The following is a 20,651-nucleotide window of genomic DNA, read 5'->3' on the forward strand; positions in this document are numbered from 1 at the left end:
CTACATTATCTTCTCTGCTAATAGCAAAGGTTAAGACAGCTTAATTACTACATCACTAGTGTTAGTTTTCTTCCCAGTGCAAAAACATTAATTAATACCCAATAGGCCTGGTCACTGTTGACTGTTTTAGATAAGGAAATGGAGATATTTTCTGCTATGAGGGATGCCCCTTGAGGAAAGTGACATTCACAACAATTGCCACTACCTGCATGGGCTCCTTGTTTGTAGGTCCAGAGCACTGCATTTACCAATGCACAATGGAGGCCAAAAGCCACTGAAATTCACCTGTGTGTAAACAAACTTCAGCATTATGGAAGCAGTGCTGCAGGACAGTGGTTTGAGCTTACGCCTGAGATTTGCAACGTAAGTCTCCTATTTCTGTTAGGCAAACCACAGCTGTAAATTTTCCGTAACAAACTTACTAATGCTTTTGTAAGTCAACATCACTTTTTCCACAGCGTATTTAACACTTGATTCTTAAGATGGAAGAATACACAGCACAAGGTATATGAACCAGAACAAGGGCAAAAGGAAAATTATTTTTATGACACATAAGTAATTTCCCACCTACCTGTCATTTCTCAGTGGTCTCTTCCATAATAACCCCGACCCCTGAGCAACAAAACCCCCTAAAGTCTTAGTACCTAAGGATTGAGAAAATCATGAGATCATGCACCAAAAAAAACACAAACCTAAGCAAATTCTGATGTTGGCAATACCAGAGGAATCAGATAATCACCTGACAAAAGTAGTTTTGAAAACTAGGCATTCTATCCTAGTCCTGATACAGCCCTTCAATAAGGGCAATCATCACTCCATCTAAGTTATTTTATTAAGGATTGAGGCTACATAATAAAAAATGCCATGGATGTTTTAGTTTAGGCCAGGGGTCCTCAAACTTTTTAACCAGGGGGCCGGCGCACAGATGAAGCGGCAGGCAGCCATCTGCGGCTGCTTGGTTCCCCCCCCAACCCCCGGCGGGGGGGTCTGTAAATACCGGGGGCTGGACTGGGGACCCTGGGGGGCCGTATCCAGCCCGCGGGCCGTAGTTTGAGGACCCCTGGTTTAGCATCTGGCACTACTACTTATGCATCTCAGAAACTGCATTAAGAGCTTGCCCTCAGTGATATCCTATAGCAGGAGCTCTGCAGCTCAAGATTGGTGTTTAAGTTCTCAGGCCAGGTATTACAAACCCTTGACTTCTACTACGTAAGAAAATCTCCCCTGTACAGTTTGTGTTTCTGTTACACTCTCCCCACGGATTATCTAAATTAACAGTACAAGGTAATATTTGAGTGTAGTTTACTAACAAAAACAAAAAAAAGCTTAAGAAAAGGAATTGATGAGTTTGAAATACTCAAGTTTTCAAGGGGAAAAAAGAAATGGATACAAGCTAGGACTTCAAAAAACAAAGTTCAGATGAAGAACAATTTTAAAACTCTGATATAAAACTCGGTTGACAATTTCCTTTCTGAACTTACTACCCACTACTGGCAAATAAATGCAAAGGGCTGAATTGGAAAGCTCCTGCCCTAAAGTCAAAATCCTTCCTCTAACTTCTCAAGGTGCCAGAATGCTACTTATCACAAGACTGCCTGCTCTGCTGGGCACAACCAGAACATCAAACACTGCAAATAACCTACTCATTTACAGTTAAAGTGTTTATTTGTACAACTAAAATGTTGTAGAAAGCAGGCAGCAGGATATATTTTTCCACTGCACTCAATACTTCAGTGTCCATGTCCAGTCACCAGTTTCCAGTTAAATCACACAATACTTATTTCTTCCTTCAGTGTAGAGCTGGTCATACAAATATAGCAGTTCCAAGGGGCAACCATCAGCAGAACTGAGGAACAGAGGCAGTGATACTGTTCTCAATCTTTTATTCTTGAATAGTCAGTCATACATTTGGATGGGTCAGAACAAAAGCTTCCCGACAAAAAAAAAAAAAAAAAAAAAAAAATTAGCTCTACAGTACTGCTGTGTTCCGTTCATAACTTGTGAACACTGCTCAGCACCAATAACACATATGCTACATGAAAAGTTAAAAGTACCAGCCTGAATTTACATACAGGTCATATAAAACAAGATGTCACTCTACTTACAATAGTACTGAAACAGCACTGGATCTCACGTGAGAAAAAGCCAAAAATAAAGAAAATCAATATCAGATCAAGACAATAGTTTACAATCCACAAAGTCACACAAATATAATTTTAGTATGAACACAGTAGTTTAAAATATTTTAAAAACCTTTTGGGCAGAAAAATTTGTTTCAAACAACATTTAGAAGAAACATTAAGTATGAAACTGACTTTTACTCTTTTTGTTGAGTATTGTCTGAATTAATGAAATACAGCAAGTTGAGCCAAAATAGTAACTTTAATGAAAGAGATCTTACGATAGGTTTGCTTTTGATCCCAGTGAAAATGAAATACCAGAAACAATCAATCTGTATTGCACTGGCAGTCCAATCATCCAGTATCATTAGCCTAATCAAGCATCAGATTTGAAGCACGACATGCTTTAGTTTCTGAACTACTTTTCTGCAAATCTCTGAGTCTGTTCTGGAGAGGTGAGGCTAACAAGCTGAACGTCACCGGTTCTTGCTGCTTGGGAATACTGGCAACAGCCTCACCATCAGGTCAAGTGTTTCTCACTTTTCTGAAAACATCCACTTATGCAATAATAAATCAGAGTGCTTTTATGACAGTATAAAGATAACAGGTATATTGTTACACCATATTAACAGAATAAAAATGTTCATTAATACCAGTTGTAACCATTAAACAGAAAAAAAGGTTATTAATGACATACGGATTAATTTTTTCAGGTGTGTAACACCTTTCAAAATGAGATATTCCTGCAGGAGTGCACTGATGTAACTTAAAGCCCAACGACTGAAAGAAGGTACCCTTGTCAAAGCAGACACTGTGTTTCCAGATTTTGCATGGATATTTCCTTCCTTTGTGATCAACTAACTACACAAATTGCTCTAAGCACCTGAACAGCCTCAATCTGTGAGCGTAGTAACAGAAAGCTCTTGATGTTGAGTTTATGAAGGACAGTATCAGTCCCAGGAGGATAGAGTTTAGAGAAAACAAGCCCGTTACCCAGTTAAGATAGAGTCCAAAAAAACCTACATCCTACTCAAAAGACTTTATATGAGTACAGAAATAGGGTATCTCTTCCAGTCTCCTAGAAGAAATAATCACAGGAGTGGGACCTACATAATAGCAATGTATTAGAGGTTCAGTATGGTAGATTTTATGAACATGAGAATAAAGTCTGTATAACTGGGCCCTCAAAAGATCTGGGAATTAAATCGCTTGCCAGGAACTTCAACACTGGTACAAACACTGATGATCTTCCTACAGGAAGATGCCAATAAGGGTGTGGCAGTAACACAGCCAGACCTTCAGGAATGCGGGGGGTGGGGGGGGTGGGGGGTGGAATCTTGATTTTTCGGTGGTCCAGAATCCATTCCTGGACACATGGACTATTTACAGAAGTGAAGCAGACTTCCCAAATAAATTGAAAGGCTAGCCAACTTCACCGACGAAAGTGTCCTGTAGAACATCTGTTCCTCAAAAGTGCACTTTCAGAAGAAGGCTCCTGCCATCCATTATGTGGTATGCAATAAAATACAAAAAAAAACTTGAGAGTTTTGTATCAGCTGGTATGGAACAAAGATCTCTAAATCTGCCAATCCCCATGTAAAAGATTCAGTTCTGCGACAAACACTACAGCCCTCTGAGAAATCCCAGAGGCAGTGACATGTCAGTCACCTCACTTGAGGACCAGGTTACTGAGAAAGCAAGGCACCATGCTGCACTTGAAGCGCCCAAAGCAGGTGAAGTGAAAGAACAGCCTCAACTATGCATGGGAGACATCCCTATTTACATCTGGTTTGTTTATTTGGAATAAGCCAATTATGTAATACCCTTTGCTAATTCAGACTAGCATCACAGCAATATTGTCTGTACACAGTGACCTTGGAGGAGTTATTTCCAGTGATACGGATATTGACAGTGAGTCATTCCATTGCTGGAGCAATTATCGCAGCCAGAATTGACATGCAAGTCACCACCCTGAAATTAAGACTAAAAGCACTCAGCTTCTAAATCCATGATAGATTGTTACACCTCCTTTCTGCTCTGAAGCAAAAGCTCTCTGTTGTGGGAGAACTGCTTGTACAGCATCAAGTCCTCACCAGGGGCCCAGATCCTGCCAGTGCTGACTTATAAAAGCACTCATTGGAAAAATAAAACATATGGTTTGAGGGGTAAGAGATCGTCACAGGCCACTAGAGGAAAAAAAAAAAAATAAAAACTTCAGTTAAGTGTCTACAGAACCCAGGCATCTAAACACTATTAAGTAGATCTAGTAGATGTAGAAGACCGAACTGAAAAAGCTCCTGAGCTCATACCTTTACTCCCAGACAGAAACAATGATTAAGGTGAGACACCAGAACAGATAGAATATGTGATGATTAAACTACTATTAATTATGCTACTTCATGTCCTAGAACTGTCTCTGGAGCTCAAGTGGGAAACAAATTGTTGTGTCTGAACTGACAGAAAACTGCTAAAATGCTCCAAAATGCAGCTGCAAGGAAAATTCCAAGATACCTCAGCACATCCCTGAAGTCTCTGAAGATGCACAGAACCTTTACTATTTACATATTAGTCAGAAAAGAAAGCTCTAGACAGGACTTCATTTGCTTGGTAGGTCAGTGCTCTATAATCAAGAAGTACAGTAAGTAAAATGCAGCTGCCCTTAAGGTCACTCCTGCTGTACCTAATGCAGTCTACAGAAGCACAGCTACTAGTTAGCCAGATCTCCTTACCATAAGGCAAAATAGCATTTTTTTTTTCTCCTGAAATCAGAGAATAAACTCATAAGGTTCCTGATCCTGTGTTCACAATATCAGTATCAGATGCACTTGATAATTTGTCCACTGCAGTAGGTTATGTGCACAGGTACACTTTCTTCTGCTGGAAACTTCTAGTCACCTGCATTTTCTCAGGTTTCCAAAAACAATTTGTAGGAGCAGAGAAACAAGATTGAATTTTGTTGCTGGCAGGAAAACCAGTTTTGGCTCTGTCTAGAAGTTAAAGAGGACAGTTATGAGAACAGCAGCAGAGCTGACTGTTAACTCTGTGATGCACATGCTACTGACAATGCTTGAACAGGTAACTCACTCCCATCTCCCCATCCCCAGCATTACAGTTGCCTTTGTCTCCTGGTGGCTTTCATTAGTTGTGCAAATATTAGTAACTAGGACCAGGGGTACCTTCTGGATCTGATGGGAAGCGTTACAGCAGAATGCACATCTGCACCAAGGAACTCTCGTTCCAACACAACACAAACAGGGTAAGGATGGCCCTACCCATACCATCTGTTAGGAACTGTGTTTACACCATTCTGTTCCCAAAACGATGCTCATTGACTTGAGTGAGCACTAAGCTAGCACTACCTGTATCTGTACCAGTATGTATGCAACAAACTAAACACCATGGGCAGTCACAGAAAAATGCCTGAGTTCATTCTACTGTCCTACTTCAGTCTGTTAGCATCAATACGTTAGCACAGCTGGCTGACAGACCAGGGGTGAAAGGAAGGACAAGATGCATCCTTCTGCCACTGAGCTACAATGTACCCTGGGTGGGCATTTCACATATTGTCCCTGATAACCAGAACTAACAGGTTCAGAAAGGTATGGTCCAAACAGGTATGGTCGGTGTGAGGGATGGACCCCTTGGTTACACAGTGTGAAGCCTGAAGCAGCAGCAGGAACACTTGTTCAATAAGCAACACACATCTAAACAATACGTGCAAATGCACACAGTATGGGGAAATAAACAGGAGTTAGAGATGCGCACACGCCTGGCAGGCTACGATTTGACTGGAATCACAGAGACATTGTGGGATAGCTCCAATGACTGGGGTGCTGGAATGGAAGGACACAAGCCCTTTAGGAAGAACAGGCAGTGAAAAAGGAGCGTTGCCCTGTATGTCAGCAGCCAGCTGGAGTGCATGGAACTCTTCCTGGGGACAGATGAGGAGCTGACCAAGAGCTTATGGGTCAGGATTAAAGGCAGGGCAGGGACAGGTGACATTACAGTGGGGGTCTGCTACAGGCTGTCTGACCTGGAAGACTGAGCAGATTATTCCCTTTATAGACAGATAGGAGCAGCCTCACATTCACAAGACCACCTCATTGGGGACTGCAGACACCTTGATATCGGTTGGAGGGACAACACAGCAGGCCATGGGCAATCCAGGAGGTTCCTGGAATGTGCTGAAGATAACTTCCAAGTGACAGAGAAGCTAACAAGGAGAGGTGCCATGCTGGACCTTGTCCTCACCAATATGGAGGGGCTGGTGGGGAATGTGAAGCTTAAGAGTAGCCTTGGCTGCAGTGACCACAAAATGATGGAGTTCCAAGATCCTTAGGGCAGCAAGGAGGGTGCACAGCAAGATCACTACCATGGGCTTCAGGAGTGCAGACTTTGGCCTCTTCAGGGACTTGCTCTGTAGAGTACCATGAGATAAAGCCCTGGAGAAAAGAGACGTCCAAGAAAACTGGTTGATATTCAAGGATCACCTCCTCCAAGCTCAGGAGTGATGCATCCCAACAAAGAGGAAGGCAGGCAAAAACGCCAGGAGGCCTGCATGGGTGGACAAGGAGCTCCTGGACAAACTCAAACGCAAAAAGGAAGCCTACAGCAGGTGGAATCAAGGACCGGTGGCCTGGGAGGAATATAGAGGAATTGTCTGAGCAGCCGGTGATCAAGTTATGAAAGCTAAAGCCCTGAAAGAATTAAATATGGTTAGGGACATCAACAGCAACAAGTAAAGCTTCTACAGGTCTGTGGGTAATAAAAGGAAGACTAGGGAAAATGTGGGCCCTCTCCGGAAGGAAATGGGAGACCTGGTTACCTGGGATATGGAGAAAGCTGAGGGACTCAAATGACTTTTCTGCATCAGTCTTCACTGGCAAGTGCTCCAGCCATACTGCCCAATTCACAGAAGGCAAAGGCAGCACCTAGAGAATGAAGAGCCACCCACTGGAGGAGAAGATCAGGTTCAAGACTATCCAAGGAACCTGAAGGTGCACAAGTCCATGGGACCTGATAAGATGCACCCATAAGTTCTAAGGGAACAGGCAGATGGCTAAGCTACCGTCCAGCACATCTGACAAGTTGTGGCAGTTCAGTGAAGTTTCCACTGACAAGAAAAGGGGAAACGTAATCACCATTTCTAAAAAGGGAAATAAGGAAGACCCAGGGAACTACAGTCCAGTCAGTCTCACCTCGGTGCCTGGCAAGATCATGGAGCAGATCCTCCTGGGAACTATGCTACGGCACATGGGAAATAAGGTGGTGACTGGTGGCAGCCAACATGGCTTCAACTAAGAGCAAGTCATTCCTGACAAATTTGGTGGCCTTCTATGACAGGGTTACAGCACTGACTGATCAGGGAAGTGACTGATGTCATCTACCTGGACTAGTGCAAAGCATCTGACACCATCCCGCACAGAGTCCTTGTTTCCAAAGTAAAGAGACATTGATTAGACAGATGGACCACTTGGTGGGTAAGGAACTGGCTGGATGGTTGCACTCAGAGAGTTGTGGTCAACAGCTCAGTGTCCGTCCCAGTGGAGACCGGTGACAAGGGGTGTTCCTCAGGGGTCCATACCAGGACCAGTGCTGTTCAACATCTTTGTCAGTGACATGGACACTGGGATTGAGTATACATACCCTCAGCAAGTTTGCTGAGGACACCAAGTTGAGTGGTGTGATTGTCACGCTGGAGGGAAGGGATGCCATCCAGAAGGGCCTTGAAAGGCTTGAGAGACAGGCCCATGCAAACCTTCTGAAGTTCAAGGCCAAGTGAAAGGTCCTGCACCTGGATCAGGGCAGCCCCCAGTATCAATAGAGGCTGGGCAGAAAATGGATTGAGAACAGCCCTGACAAGAAGGATGTGGGGTGCTGGTGAACAAAAAGCTAAACGTAAGCCAGCATGTGCTTTTGCAGCCCAGAAAACCAACCTTATCCTGGGCTGCATCAAAAGGAGCATGGCCAGCAGGTCAAAGAAGGCGATTCTCTCCCTCTACTCAGCTCTTGTGAGACCCCACCTGGAGTACTGCGTTCAGCTGTGGGGCCCCCAACAGAAGAAGGACAGGGACCTGTTGGAGTGAGCCCACAGGAGGGCCGTGAAGATGACCAGAGGGCTGGAGCACCTCTCCTATGAAGACAGGCTGAGAGAGTTGAGATTGTTCAGCCTGAAGGGAAGGCAGCAGGTAGACCTTACAGCAGCCTTCCAGTACCTAAAGGGGGCCTACAAGAAAGCTGGAGAGGGACTTTTGGCAAGGGCATGTGGTGACAGGACAAGGGGAATGGCTTTAAACTGAAGGAGAGTAGATTTAGATCAGATATTACGAAGAAAATCTTCACTACAAGGGTGGTGAGGCACTGGAACACGTTGCCCAGAGAAGCTGTGGCTGCCCCATCCCTGGCAGTGTTCAAGGCCAGGCCGGATGGGGCTTTGAGCAACCTGGTCTAGCGGAAGGTGTCCCTGCTCATGGCAGGGGGGTTGGACCTAGACAGACCTCCAACCCAAACCCAAACTTCTATGAATATGAACAGAGGGCAGAGGAACAGACAGGATTTGTTGTTTACAGGCAACAAAGGCCAGAGATGTTCAAAGAGACTGTTAAGGAAAAGTTTCATTGAAGAACTGAAGCACTGAAAGACAGACCTCCTAAGTGACAGACAACGGTAAAGTGAAAACTGCAGAGTAAGAAAGATCTACATCTCTTAGAGAAACATTTAGCATCAAATTTACCTCCATTTGTCCTATCAAATAAAAGCATAATGCACTAGGTGTGTGGCATCTTGTAGACCAAGGCAAGGAAGGGCATGCCCTGTGCAGAAATACAGATATAGTAACAGTCTCTCAAGTATATAAATATTTGCATCCGAATATGATATGGACAAATTTTCAAAGACAAAACTGATTTATTTTTTTTAATTAGATAAGTGGTTGAATCTTTACTGAGTTCTAGAGATCTAGTGCAACCAGCATTTTCTGTTGCAATGACACTTTAAAACCTTGCGTAGTTTGAAATTTAAAGTTCCAGCTACACAAACTGGGAACAGTGCTAACAGTGCAGTATAACACTTAGAGAGACCAACACTATTTATGAAAGGTCAAAATGACAACACCTACTGTATGGCTAGAAAGTAACGGTTGATATAAAATTGCACAAAATTAAGTCCCAAACCTGGTTGTTTGTTTTTTTTTTTAAATTGTTCATTGCCAGGTTACTGAAAATACAAATGCTAATAATTCTTTGTACCTAGTTATAAAAAGAATTTCATACCTGAGATACTCTTAACTACAGACTAAAGGCAAATAAAGCCCTGCATTTTATGTATTAGAAACTACTGCTTCCTTCTTTGCAAATGCAAGGGGAAGCTTTTGCCTGTGGTATTGCACAGAACACATACCACTACAGGATGTTCATAATTTTCTTCCTCATTTGAGTTAACCACAAAAATCAAGCAGTTTTACAGAGACGAGCTTATTTGGATGACTTTGTGTATATTTAGTATCGTAAGCCAAGTGATGTTTCTATTTGCTTTGGCTGACTAAGGGAGAGTAAAGGAAGAAAACGTCTACTTACAAAGAATGACCACATCTTAGCTGTACCGAGAGAGAGCCATCACATGGTTAAAGGAGCAGGAAATAACTTACAGTTCACTCAAAGCTGGACTAAGCAATTCTGTGGTTTCAAATTTGAGCCTGTAGAGTTGCTGAAGCCGTATCTTCCAGTACACAGCTTCTTAATATAGCAGCTTACAAACTGGAGAGTCTGGTCCTCCCTGGAGGAGCAGCAGTGGAGGGTGGAGCAGTGCAAGAAGCCTGAGGAATATCATACTCTGGGTTTTGCTTCCCCCTCTCATCTACCTGAAGTTCTCTTTTTCTATAGCAACATTAATGGTAATTTTGAGTCAGTGAAGATGAAATGGGAAGAGAAATCTCTAATGGCCTTATCTCAGGCTGAAGTGCACTCTGTGTAAGCAGTAGCAAACATCTGGCTGGCACAGAGACTGTCTCCTCTCCTTATCTCTTTCCTCATGCAGTGCTTTGCTGAGTTAGAAGAATATCAGCCATGTCTACCCCAGTACTGAGTATGGGTAGGACTATCATGTCTGCTGAGACACAAAGCTCATCAGCAAGAACAAAGCACTTCTGGAACTGAGAAGAAGGAAGTGGAGGGAAGAACAGTGAGGAAGAGAGACACTTCTACATGGAGATGTTCGTGCAGATCATGAATGCAGGGGCTGAAGGGAGAAATTAAGATCCTGGAAGCACCAGAGGTACAAGGCTGGAAGAGGAAATAAGGGGAAGAAACCCTTTTGCTGGGACAGAAAACTTGTTTAAAAAAAAAGTGTGTGTGCAATAGTAAGAGTGCAACAAGTCCCTGAAGAAAGCTGAGACACAAAATTCTGAGGACAGAGGTCACTGTGCAGGACTTTAAAGCAAATCAGCAGGATGTGGCTTATAAAAGAAAGAGTGGTTAAATCAATTCCTAAAATATCATTACCAACTTCACCATAATCTGCTGTATAAAAATATTAAAGCTTTATTTTCAACACAGAAACTAAAATTCTTTTTAAGTCAATAAATTACTGCTTCTGTAACAAAAATGTACTAAGAAGGTTGTAAAAGATCTCTTTTCTTTATCCCTAACACAGAAAGATACTAATACAACAAATTAATACTAATTTCTTTCCTTATCCGCAAGTCACAGACAAACAAATCTCTTTGCTGTCATCTTGAGAGGGGAGAAAGTATTTACAATTTAGTGCCAAATTCCTGTATTCAAATATTCTTCTTGTTCTTCAGCCTAGACAGCAAGACAAGTACTAGGCCTTGTTATTTAATACTCAGAGAATGTTATTTAGGAATCCATATTTTAACACAACCTTCCTTGTAAACAATCTCAACAAATGCTTGCTAACTTTTGGGAGAACCATCATCGATAACACTTTGAAGTAAATACATTTTTTTTAAAGCCTTTGCAATCTTAGAGGCAAGAATTATCTTTCCATAATTAGGAGTTCAAATAACTAGTATTTTCTTAGCTTTTCAAAGAGGAGAGAGCCACGTTTTCTTTCATTAGGTTGGTGTTTCTCAAATTGCAGGCACAGTACGCCTGCAAACAAAATATACTCAGTGAGCACAGAATATGTTCCCATATAACTACACCACTGTGATGCTGTGTAGTGGCTAATTAACAAGGGAAGATAAAGGCAAAATGACACATTCGCTTCGAAGGGAAATGAGATGAATGCAGGGGAATTCAGCTTTACACAAAGTTCTGAAGGGGAAAATGGTGTGTGAAACCATCTTACAGAAATGGAAACACCTTGATTAGCAAGCATTAATGTGATCTTTCAGCTTTAAGCTAGACACACTGGAGAACTGGAAAATGCATTAACACTGTTTCTCAGAAAACTTAAAAAGAAAAAAAAGCTGCCTTAGCGATGATTTTAAGGATAGCCAAACAAACAGTACAGGGAAAACAATCTCACCAAGTGAGATGCAAGTATGAAAGCAAGCACCTAAGGTGAACTGCAATCTGCCAATATGTCGTGGAGCTCTGCAACATGATCTTCTCCACAGAACATTAAGTCTACAGGAACTGAGTAATTCATTTAATGAACTTCTTCCAGAATCATATATTCTTAACACAGGCATTCTAATTTGAAATGCCTAATGTGTCATTCACTGCATAAACACGAAGAGGTGTCAGGAAAACTGGCTAGCTTTAACTCATGGGTAGCAGAAAATACACTACTGATCTTTAAGAATTAAGCAAGCGAGCAGCTTTCTAAGAAAGCATCCCTATGATTTGTTTGGATTACATCTCATCTTCTTCCATTTGGCCCTTCTAGTACACTGCTCCTGTCATGAAGATCACAGCAAACTTTAGGCTCTTCAAATTTAACTGCAACTGTCCCTGAAGGTAACTGCACACCTACTGTGCCTACTTTAATGATTATCCAGGCATAAACAACATGTCTAGAAGCCACAGAAGTTAAGTGTGCCAGCGTACCCAAGCAAATACCCTGAGAAACAAAACTATCTTGCACAGCATCCAAGTCATGTCCTGGTAGAATGGGCTGTTTAAAACACTAAATCCACTTTGCATGATTTATTGTTACAAGGAAAACAAACTGGCTAATAATAATAAAAAAAAAATCCCTCTGCACCCAAGTAACACATAATGCCAACCTTCTCTGAGGAAAATGTACCCTAACTTACCAATAAGCAACTCTGTCTAGTGCCCATGACACATTTTTGTTACTTCCTATATTTTATTATCTAGGCATTAGGTCATAAAACCATAAGTCTCCTGCACTATGCTAAGTTTTATTTCTGTACTACAAAGATTCCTCAAGAGACGAGCCTATGAAACACACTCACTGGAAGAGAGGACACCATAAATCTTACCACACTGCTGTACGTGAACTGCAAACTTTCTCTGACAAACTAAGCACTTAAAAACTCACCAAACCCCATCTCCACTGCAGACAGCTCTGCCTATAAAAGGTCAATGAAAGAATCAAGCCTAAGCTTTCTGTCATGTTGGTCAATAAAATACTGCAAAGTTCCTACATGACACTCACTCATCATGTACAAACCACTTGAATGCTTCACTCTACCTATTCCAGCACTGAGCTAGGAGCTGCCAGTGGCAACTGCTGCCATTGCTGGCACCTGCAGCCACTACTTACCACTGATAGCAGTAAACAGGTTCCTAATTTCAGCACTACAGAGACACTAACATTAGAGTAATAAGGATCGTAAGAAGCTCTACAGAAAAGACAGGGATTTTTTTTCAGGCAGAACTACTAGCACTACTCCGGGAAAAAAAAAAAAAAAAAAAAAAAAAGAAAGAGATGCAAGATCTGAAGTTAGAACATTCTCCATTATCACTTTTTTACCCTGAAAGTTCATGGAATAAGCATGATCTTATACATTCTACTTGCTACAAATCTGGCTTATACTAAACCCTTGAGAGCACCAGAAGAAATATGCACAGAGGAAACATTCTAGTGATAACATATTCAAATCAGTATTTATAATCAGATATTGCACAGAAATCACATCAATTCATTAAAAGAAGAATAAAGTAGAGTCTTTCCATTTGCATATTTGCATGAAACAGTAAACTCAGTCTTTATCTTCTAACAAGAAACTACCCCTTCCTTAAATATTCTCCTAACAAGTGGTATCTGGACATCCTGGTGGAAATCTCGTAGTCAAAACATGACTGTTCATCTGAATCCCACATTAAAACTTTGCACTCTTCTAAATTTCTCCTCTTGGTTCTTAGCTGTGAAGAGCTGGTAAGTTACAACACAACAGCTTGGGTGTACAAATTTTTTTCATTCTGTTGCATCTGTATGCTGTAAGATTCCACAGCATGTTATCAGGAGCATGTGTGGTATACTTGACCAGCCGATTAACCATGGAGATGCTAAGAGACTTTCAGCACTTGACCACCTCCAAAGCAAAGAAGAAAAATCTATGAAGTAGCTCAGAAGAGAATATAAGAGCACTGAAGCGTTAATAGATTAGAGGTACTTTTTCCAGGCCTGTATTACTAGAACACCTTCTGTTTAGCAATAACATAACACTTCATGAGGGAGATACACAGTAACTGAAATTTGTAGTAGAACTCACCTTGCATGTCAAGACACAAATTGACCTGTATAACGTACGAGCTACAAGCATGGTCAGGAGAGATGTAACCACTACAGTCACTGAAGCAAAGACAGAAACTCAGCTGATAATTGGGAGCTTTTAAAGTAAGTTGAATAGGAGATTTAGGTAACAACCAGTGATGTCTACTGACAGTAATGGTATTTTAACATCTAAAATTCTGTCTCTCACTCTTGAACCAAACCCCACAACTTGGTGAATTGAGCCTTGTCTCAAATACATACAGCTACAAGATGCAATGCCTCACAGAGCATTCACATGTGATCTCAAAACATTTCTCAGCCACGGGTACAGAATGTTTACAGCACAGCTCACCACCTTAGCTTAGTAGCAAGCTGTGAGGAAAACAAGCATGAGAAACACTTCATGATAAGTAACCCTACTGTAAATACACGGAGGCACTTTGAGCAGGGGTCCTCAAACTACGGCCCGCGGGCCAGATACGGCCCCCCAGGGTCCTCAATCCGGCCCCCGGTATTTACAGACCCCCCCGCCGGTGGTTGGGGGGGAAACCAAGCAGCCACAGATGGCTGCCTGCCGCTTCATCCACGCGCCGGCCCCCTGGTTAAAAAGTTTGAGGACCCCTAACCGAGTATGATGGCTAAGCCACTGGCTCTGAAGAATCTGATCGGATCCGTTTCTGTGAAAAACAGCATTTTAGGCACAGGCTTGGTTCAGAGGAACTGTCAAAAACCAATGTAACTGTCTCAAGAAGAGAAGATTATTACTGACAAGTTGTTTAGGGAAGTGACTCCTGTGGAAACTAGTGAGACATTTGAAGATGTTGCATGTCTTTTCACATAGAACAGGACAGACCTCAAAAGAAATACAGGCATAACTCAATATTCCACAAGACCCTATCCTTTATACACTTTCTCTTCTCCTCCTGCATCTCATTTAAAAACACATGCAAAGATGAGATGACCACTGAACTGATGATTCAATTCTTTGTATCTGTTCAAGTGGGAACTCCTTTCCAAACTACAATCTCAACCTTTTTGGGATATAGAGCCTGCAGCATAAATTCAAACTGAAGAGTCCCAACACTTCTCAGCCACATGAAGTTGCCCATTACTCAGACCTGTAGTCCATCTTCAAGTCTTATTACTTGTGTTTACAAAAACGGCATGAAGTCCTTTCTTGATAAAACCTTAATTTTTTATAAGTTAGGAGCGATAACTGCCATTCAGATTTTTATTTTGTTTCATCTCAACTATTGCTGTAGTTTGTCTTTTGGCTCTGACATACAATCTTACACTGGTCACATGCACTTTAAAAGCAGCCAAAACAGTTTTCTTGTTTTATTACTATGTCACTTCTCTTTCTGCATTCTTTACTAGTTCCTGTTTACCATATCAACCACGGCAAGATCTTAACAATAACAACCTGTTCCTAGCCATACTTGTTACACCTTATCCAAGTGTTGAGTCCTACTTCTAAGCAGTGTAAAATATCCATACTCCACTGCCTGCTTCTAATGTTATCAAGCACATACTTCTCATGTTTTCTTTCCTAAGGCCCCTCACACAAAATTATTTCTACAGAATAAGCTAGTTTTTCCATCAGTACCATTACTGACCAATATTAACAATGCAAATTATTAAAGTATCTTCTTTGTTAAAAATTATTAATGAGACACCTGGCATTTGCTTTCACTTACAAAACTCATTTTTATAACTTTGGACATAATTAAAGTGACTGGTTTATAATGAAGCAGACTTAAGCAAAACCATCCAAGTTTGGCATAACCAGAAATATATTTCATTAATACGCACAAAAATAATCTCATAGCTCATTTCATCATAAGTTTACATAAGCTTTTATTTCTACATTATGATAAAAACTAGTTATTGAAAAATTTCTACAGACAGTAAATTTTACACCTTATGCTACCTTATGCTGGATGCCTACTGCAAGTGGTTCTACATTTGGATTTATATTTCAACCAAATTAACTATAGTTGCAGCCTTAACTGTTAGCCATTAGCTTGGTTTTGAAAGCCTGATCTGTCACAGCCAAAGGTATTTTAACTGCTTGTAGATTCAGATAAGTATTTTACAGCTCAGCAAGTTAGGGGAAAAAATAAAAGGAAGAAATAAAACCCCCAAAGGCAGTAAACTTCTGTATGTACATTTGCCTACTAGTCAGTGAGATTCCCAAAGTATCAGCATAGTCCAGAAAATGGTATCAGTCTCAGCAACACGTGCACAGCAATGGCTCTTCACCACTTCCCCCACGCCCAGGTCATTTTTGTGTTTACCAGTCATCGTTACTTAAGATGCCACTGAAATTATGTCAGTATCAGAGTTCATAGGTTATGAGTATCAATCAAAATTAAGCTACTTTATTAATTCATTTGCTTTTCAGCAGAATGAAAATTGAGCAGTTGAAACCTCAATGTTATTTCAAAGTAGCTGCCTTGTTATCAGTCAAAAACAGAGTCAAAGGAAAGACTGTCGAAATAAATCAGGTCCAGAGCACCACGTGCTTGCTTAACCAAGCCCCTCAGGACTGATACCAGCATTATGCCCTCCATAAGAGCACTATGATTTATTACTACAAAAGAGTATCTAGGATCATAGTTTAATGTCTTAACTGCTCCTCTGGTATTCATTTCACTAGTGATCTAAACACAAGGTCAAGTAAAATATAACCTTAAATTATGTCGACATGGCAGATGCAAATCACATCCAGTAGCAGATCCATGCCCCACACTGACAGAAACACCACCTGCAGCAGCCAAGTAGCACAGACAATTCAGCTGATGGGAAAGCAAACTTCTAGCATCCTATGAAACTCACAAGATTTTCCTTTCTTAAAAAGTAGCATTTACAGTCTGAAGTTTCACTAATGAATAATTCAGACACGGATGTTAAGAGATCAAATATCACGTACATTACAGCAAAAAGGCATTTATCAGCATAGCATGCCAACACTGAGTCAGGCTAGAAGGTCAGCAGTATCAAGAGTACTGCTGGGCTCTGACAGGCATCGTGGATTCAAGTTAGACAGCCGAAGTGGTTTCCATCTCCAGATACCCACTCCACTTCTGATAGACATTGCCCCACCAAGGGACAGAGATGTTCAATCATTACTTTCTGAATTGTCACCATTTTTGGCTCATGGCACAGTAAGCCAAAAAATATCTCCAGAGCTTCAATGCTCAAGTCCTCACAATTGAGGAGAGACCCTCAACTACAGTAAGATGAGACTGTGCTTAAGCTAGAGAGCATATAGGGCTGAGGGAAAAGGGGAAGAGAATAGGCTACAATTGGAAAGTCATCCAAGATTCAGTGTAAACCACAAGGCTGCGTAGTTTCAAGAAAAATACAAAGCAAGTTACATCTATGAAGCTGTCAGACTGCCACAAATCGCACGACACCCAGACACTACATAGACATTTACCTCCAAAGTCTGCTTTAAACATGCTATTTATGCAGAAAAGTTGAGAACTTGAGTAGGTGAGTGTTACAGCTGAGCGTAACAAAACCAAAAAGTGTGTTCACTTGACAAGAAAACCCACATTGTAGAAAAACAAACTGGAAATCAACTTACACAAATTCATACACTATTTTTTAAATTTAGAGAAGTGTTTTGGGTTTGGGTTTTTTTTTTTCCAAAGGAGCTAAACATGTGAAATGTGTGCCTGAAAATAGTTCAATTAATTGAAGCCATTTTACACACATCTATTACTTTTCAGAAAACATCCTTTATGGTCACACCTTCTGAATCATTCAACTTGGTTACTCCGACAGCATCTTTCTTAACCTACCTCAATGTAAGTATCACCTACTTCCTGTTAAGTTACTGCGCCTTACGCTTTCCTTGCAACAGTCAGTTTGATCAACAATACCATTTCAAAGTCCAAAGAGGTATGTGGAACTATTATGACTGCATGGATATCCTGCTTTAAACCACAAATTAAAGTTCATTAAATACTCTTCACAGTGTTACAGCAAGATGGACAGTGCCTAACACTAGTATGCTAGGCACTGGATGCAAAACATCAGAAGACAGCCTGGTAACATGATTTTCAATGGCTTCCAAACAGTAATTTTAAAAAAAGAAAATATGCACTTTTCGTCTCTTATTTTCATCAAAAAAATCCTATTTTTCTAAAAGCTGTTTCTTTTCTAAAGGAAGTGGTTAACTTTTGAAGCCTTCAAGTAGTTCTTAATACAGACAAGCACAGTTTTAGTACAGTTTTATATTAACATAACAGAAGGTATTCTGAAAATTAAGAACTTGCTGTTATACTTGGTAACATATGTACTATGAGGCTTTTTGGTTTAACCACTACGTTTCCCTTTTATATACATTTATACACACAGGCACATATAAACAGGAAAAGATGCAATATTTAGGTTGCATTTGAGTACATTAAGCTGTTGTTTAGGCAAGAAAAAGTACAGACTAAATCCAAGGCAGGCCTAACACTGATAGAAGCCTTCCTACAACTTCCGTCAATATCGCTTTGTTGTGCCGCAGGTGCACCTGAGCCTTATCCCAGCCTCGTCGAGCAACCAGAACTTTTGCCACCGAGCTCCGCGGCTGCTCCCTTGCTGGGCAGTTCCCCCTGCAGAGCCCCCCAGTTGCACGGCAGGGCTGAGCCCCACCAGCCGCCCCCCGGGAGCTCGGTGCCGACGGACAGGGGAGCGCGGAAGGACGGAGCCCGCACCGGAGCCCGAGGCGGTCTCGGAGCCGGCACGGCCAGCGCGGCTCCAGCCGCAGCCGGCGCGGCGGAGGGGCGAGGCCGGGCCCAGCGCTCGGGGCTGGCAGCCCCGCCGGGTCGGGCCGCGCCGGCCCAGGGACCCCGCCACCACCGCTGCGGGCCGCGGCCGCCGCCATTCATTGCCCCGGCACCTCCGCTCCGCTCCCACCGCCCCGAGCGCTGCGGCCGAGGCGGGCAGGGAGCGAGGCCTGCGGACGCCGCCCCCCTCCCGGGCGTCGGGACGGGGCAGCGGAGCGGGCCGGGCCGGCTGAAACTTCCGCAGCCCTCAACTTCCCGGCGCCCCGGCCGGCCTGTCCTCACACGCCCCCCGCCTGCCCCGGCCCTCCGCGCCCGGGGTGGGGACGGGCCCGGGGGTCTCCGGCCCGGGAGCGCCGCGAGCCGCCCCCTGCCCTCCCCGCCGCCGCGGGCCGGGACTCACCACGCATTTCTTGCCGAGGAAGCTGAAGAGGCTCTCGTTCTCCTGCGGGGTGAGCAGCAGGGAGCCCACATTGGTGACCCGCCGCGGCTGCGGGGGCTGCTGCTGCGGGTTGCCGCTCATGGCCGGGGCCGGCCCGGCGCTGCCCTCGCTGCCCTGCGACCGTTGGCGCCCGCGGCCCCCTCCTCCTCCGCTGCCGCCGCGGCCTCACAGCAGCCGCATCGCGGAGCCTCCCTCTCGGGGCCGGGGAAGGAGGGAAGCGGTGAGGGACGGCGGGACCTCGGCCAGCTGCCGGCGGCCCGGGGACGGGAGCAGCCGCGCCGGTGCCGCTCCGCGCCGGCGGCCGATCGCGCCCGCCCCTCCGAGAGGCGCTAAACTTCCAACTCCGGCCCGGCTTCGGCGGCCGCACGATCCAACATGGCAGCGGGGGCGGGCGAGACCACAGCGCGCGGCAACCAGAGGGGAGGCCGGCGAGCGCGCGGCCGCCGCGACCATGCGCCGTGCGGGGGGGGGGGGGCGCCGCCTTCCGCTCCGGCCCCGCCGCGCCTGGGCGGTCCGTTGGTGAGCGCCGGCGCCTCCCCCGCAATACCTGCCAGGCCGACCTGGCCGTTGCTGGGCGGAAGCGAGGAGCAGGGCAGGAGGAGGAGGAAGAAGAGGAAAGCGCGGTCGCCGCCGCCCCCGCCTTCCCCGGATGGGGCCCGGCGGCACGCGGCCGCACGGCGGGGACTGGCGCGGCGCTGCCCCGGAGGCCGTGGGAGCCGCTGGGGCCGGGCGTGAGGAGGATGCGGCCAGTGGTGCCGCGGGGCAGAGGGGTGGTAGGGCCGCGGCGAGGGGGGGCCGGGGCAGTGCGGGGGGTCACCGGCCGCGCGGGAGGTCGCGACACCCGTTAAACGCCCCGCGGCCTGAGCCGAAGCCCGTCATCGAGCGAGCGCGCAGGGCGGCCGGGCCGGGCCTCCCGCGGGGCCGGGGCAGCCGCGGCGTGTCGGAAGCCCTTTGGCTTCCAGTGAAACCTGGCGTGATTTGTAACGCAAACGCGTGTTCGCCTTTTGTAAGGGCAGGCGGGACGCTGCGGGGGGTCGCCGCCCGGCTGCGTCACGCCCGGCGCGGTGCGGGGGGCGGGCGCGGGGCTGTCCGCCATGGCGCTGCACGCCGCGGGCTGCCCCGGGCGGGGTGACACCTGCAGATAGCGGGGGGCGCTTCGGGCTCCCCGCGGCCAGCCCCTGAGGAGAAGTGGGTACCGTCAACAGCCGTTGTCGGCCAGATCTCGCTTCCCCCTGCTTCGCCCCGCGTGACAGCCGCTAGCGGGGGTGGAGTTGAAGACCTTCCGAAGCCTGAAGATGCAGAGCGCAGCAGCCTTATGCCCAGCCTGGCTTTCCGTTGCACAAAATAAATGTTCATGCTTCCTGCGTGCAAAGGTGAAAATCAGATGTCAAGTGAGCACCTTGCTAGTTTTCTCGGCGTTTTGAGGTGAAGAATGTGTTAGCATCGCATCTTCTGATAAATTCATTGTCCATCTGGAAGATGCTAAAGCAGTCCCCCCATGGTGATTTACTTTGTATTGTAGGAAAGAACTGAAGAAGCACAGGAGGAAAACCTGTGAACACAAGTCTTTGTACGAAGCTGTACTGGCTTCGTGTCTTCCAAAAGATCAGGCAGGAACAGATGGCAAGCCCTTCTGCTCTGCTTATAGGCCGTTTT

The 20,651-nt window shown here is 44.6% G+C and overlaps 1 protein-coding gene across 3 annotated transcripts in view; it reads right to left on the reverse strand.

The window, feature by feature from the left end:
• The window catches only part of WASL (WASP like actin nucleation promoting factor), a 58,166-nt gene extending 38,748 nt beyond the window's left edge, over window positions 1-19,418 (reverse strand). For all 3 annotated transcript variants that reach the window (XM_055710792.1, XM_055710791.1, XM_055710790.1), the window contains exon 1: window positions 18,957-19,418. In XM_055710792.1, the coding sequence (XP_055566767.1) occupies window positions 18,957-19,076 (120 nt within the window). In that variant the 5' untranslated portion in view covers window positions 19,077-19,418. The remainder of the gene's footprint in view (window positions 1-18,956) is intronic.
• Window positions 19,419-20,651: the final 1,233 nt, after the last annotated feature.

Source organism: Falco cherrug, chromosome 5 (assembly GCF_023634085.1).
Source record: "Falco cherrug isolate bFalChe1 chromosome 5, bFalChe1.pri, whole genome shotgun sequence".
NCBI lineage: Eukaryota > Metazoa > Chordata > Aves > Falconiformes > Falconidae > Falco > Falco cherrug.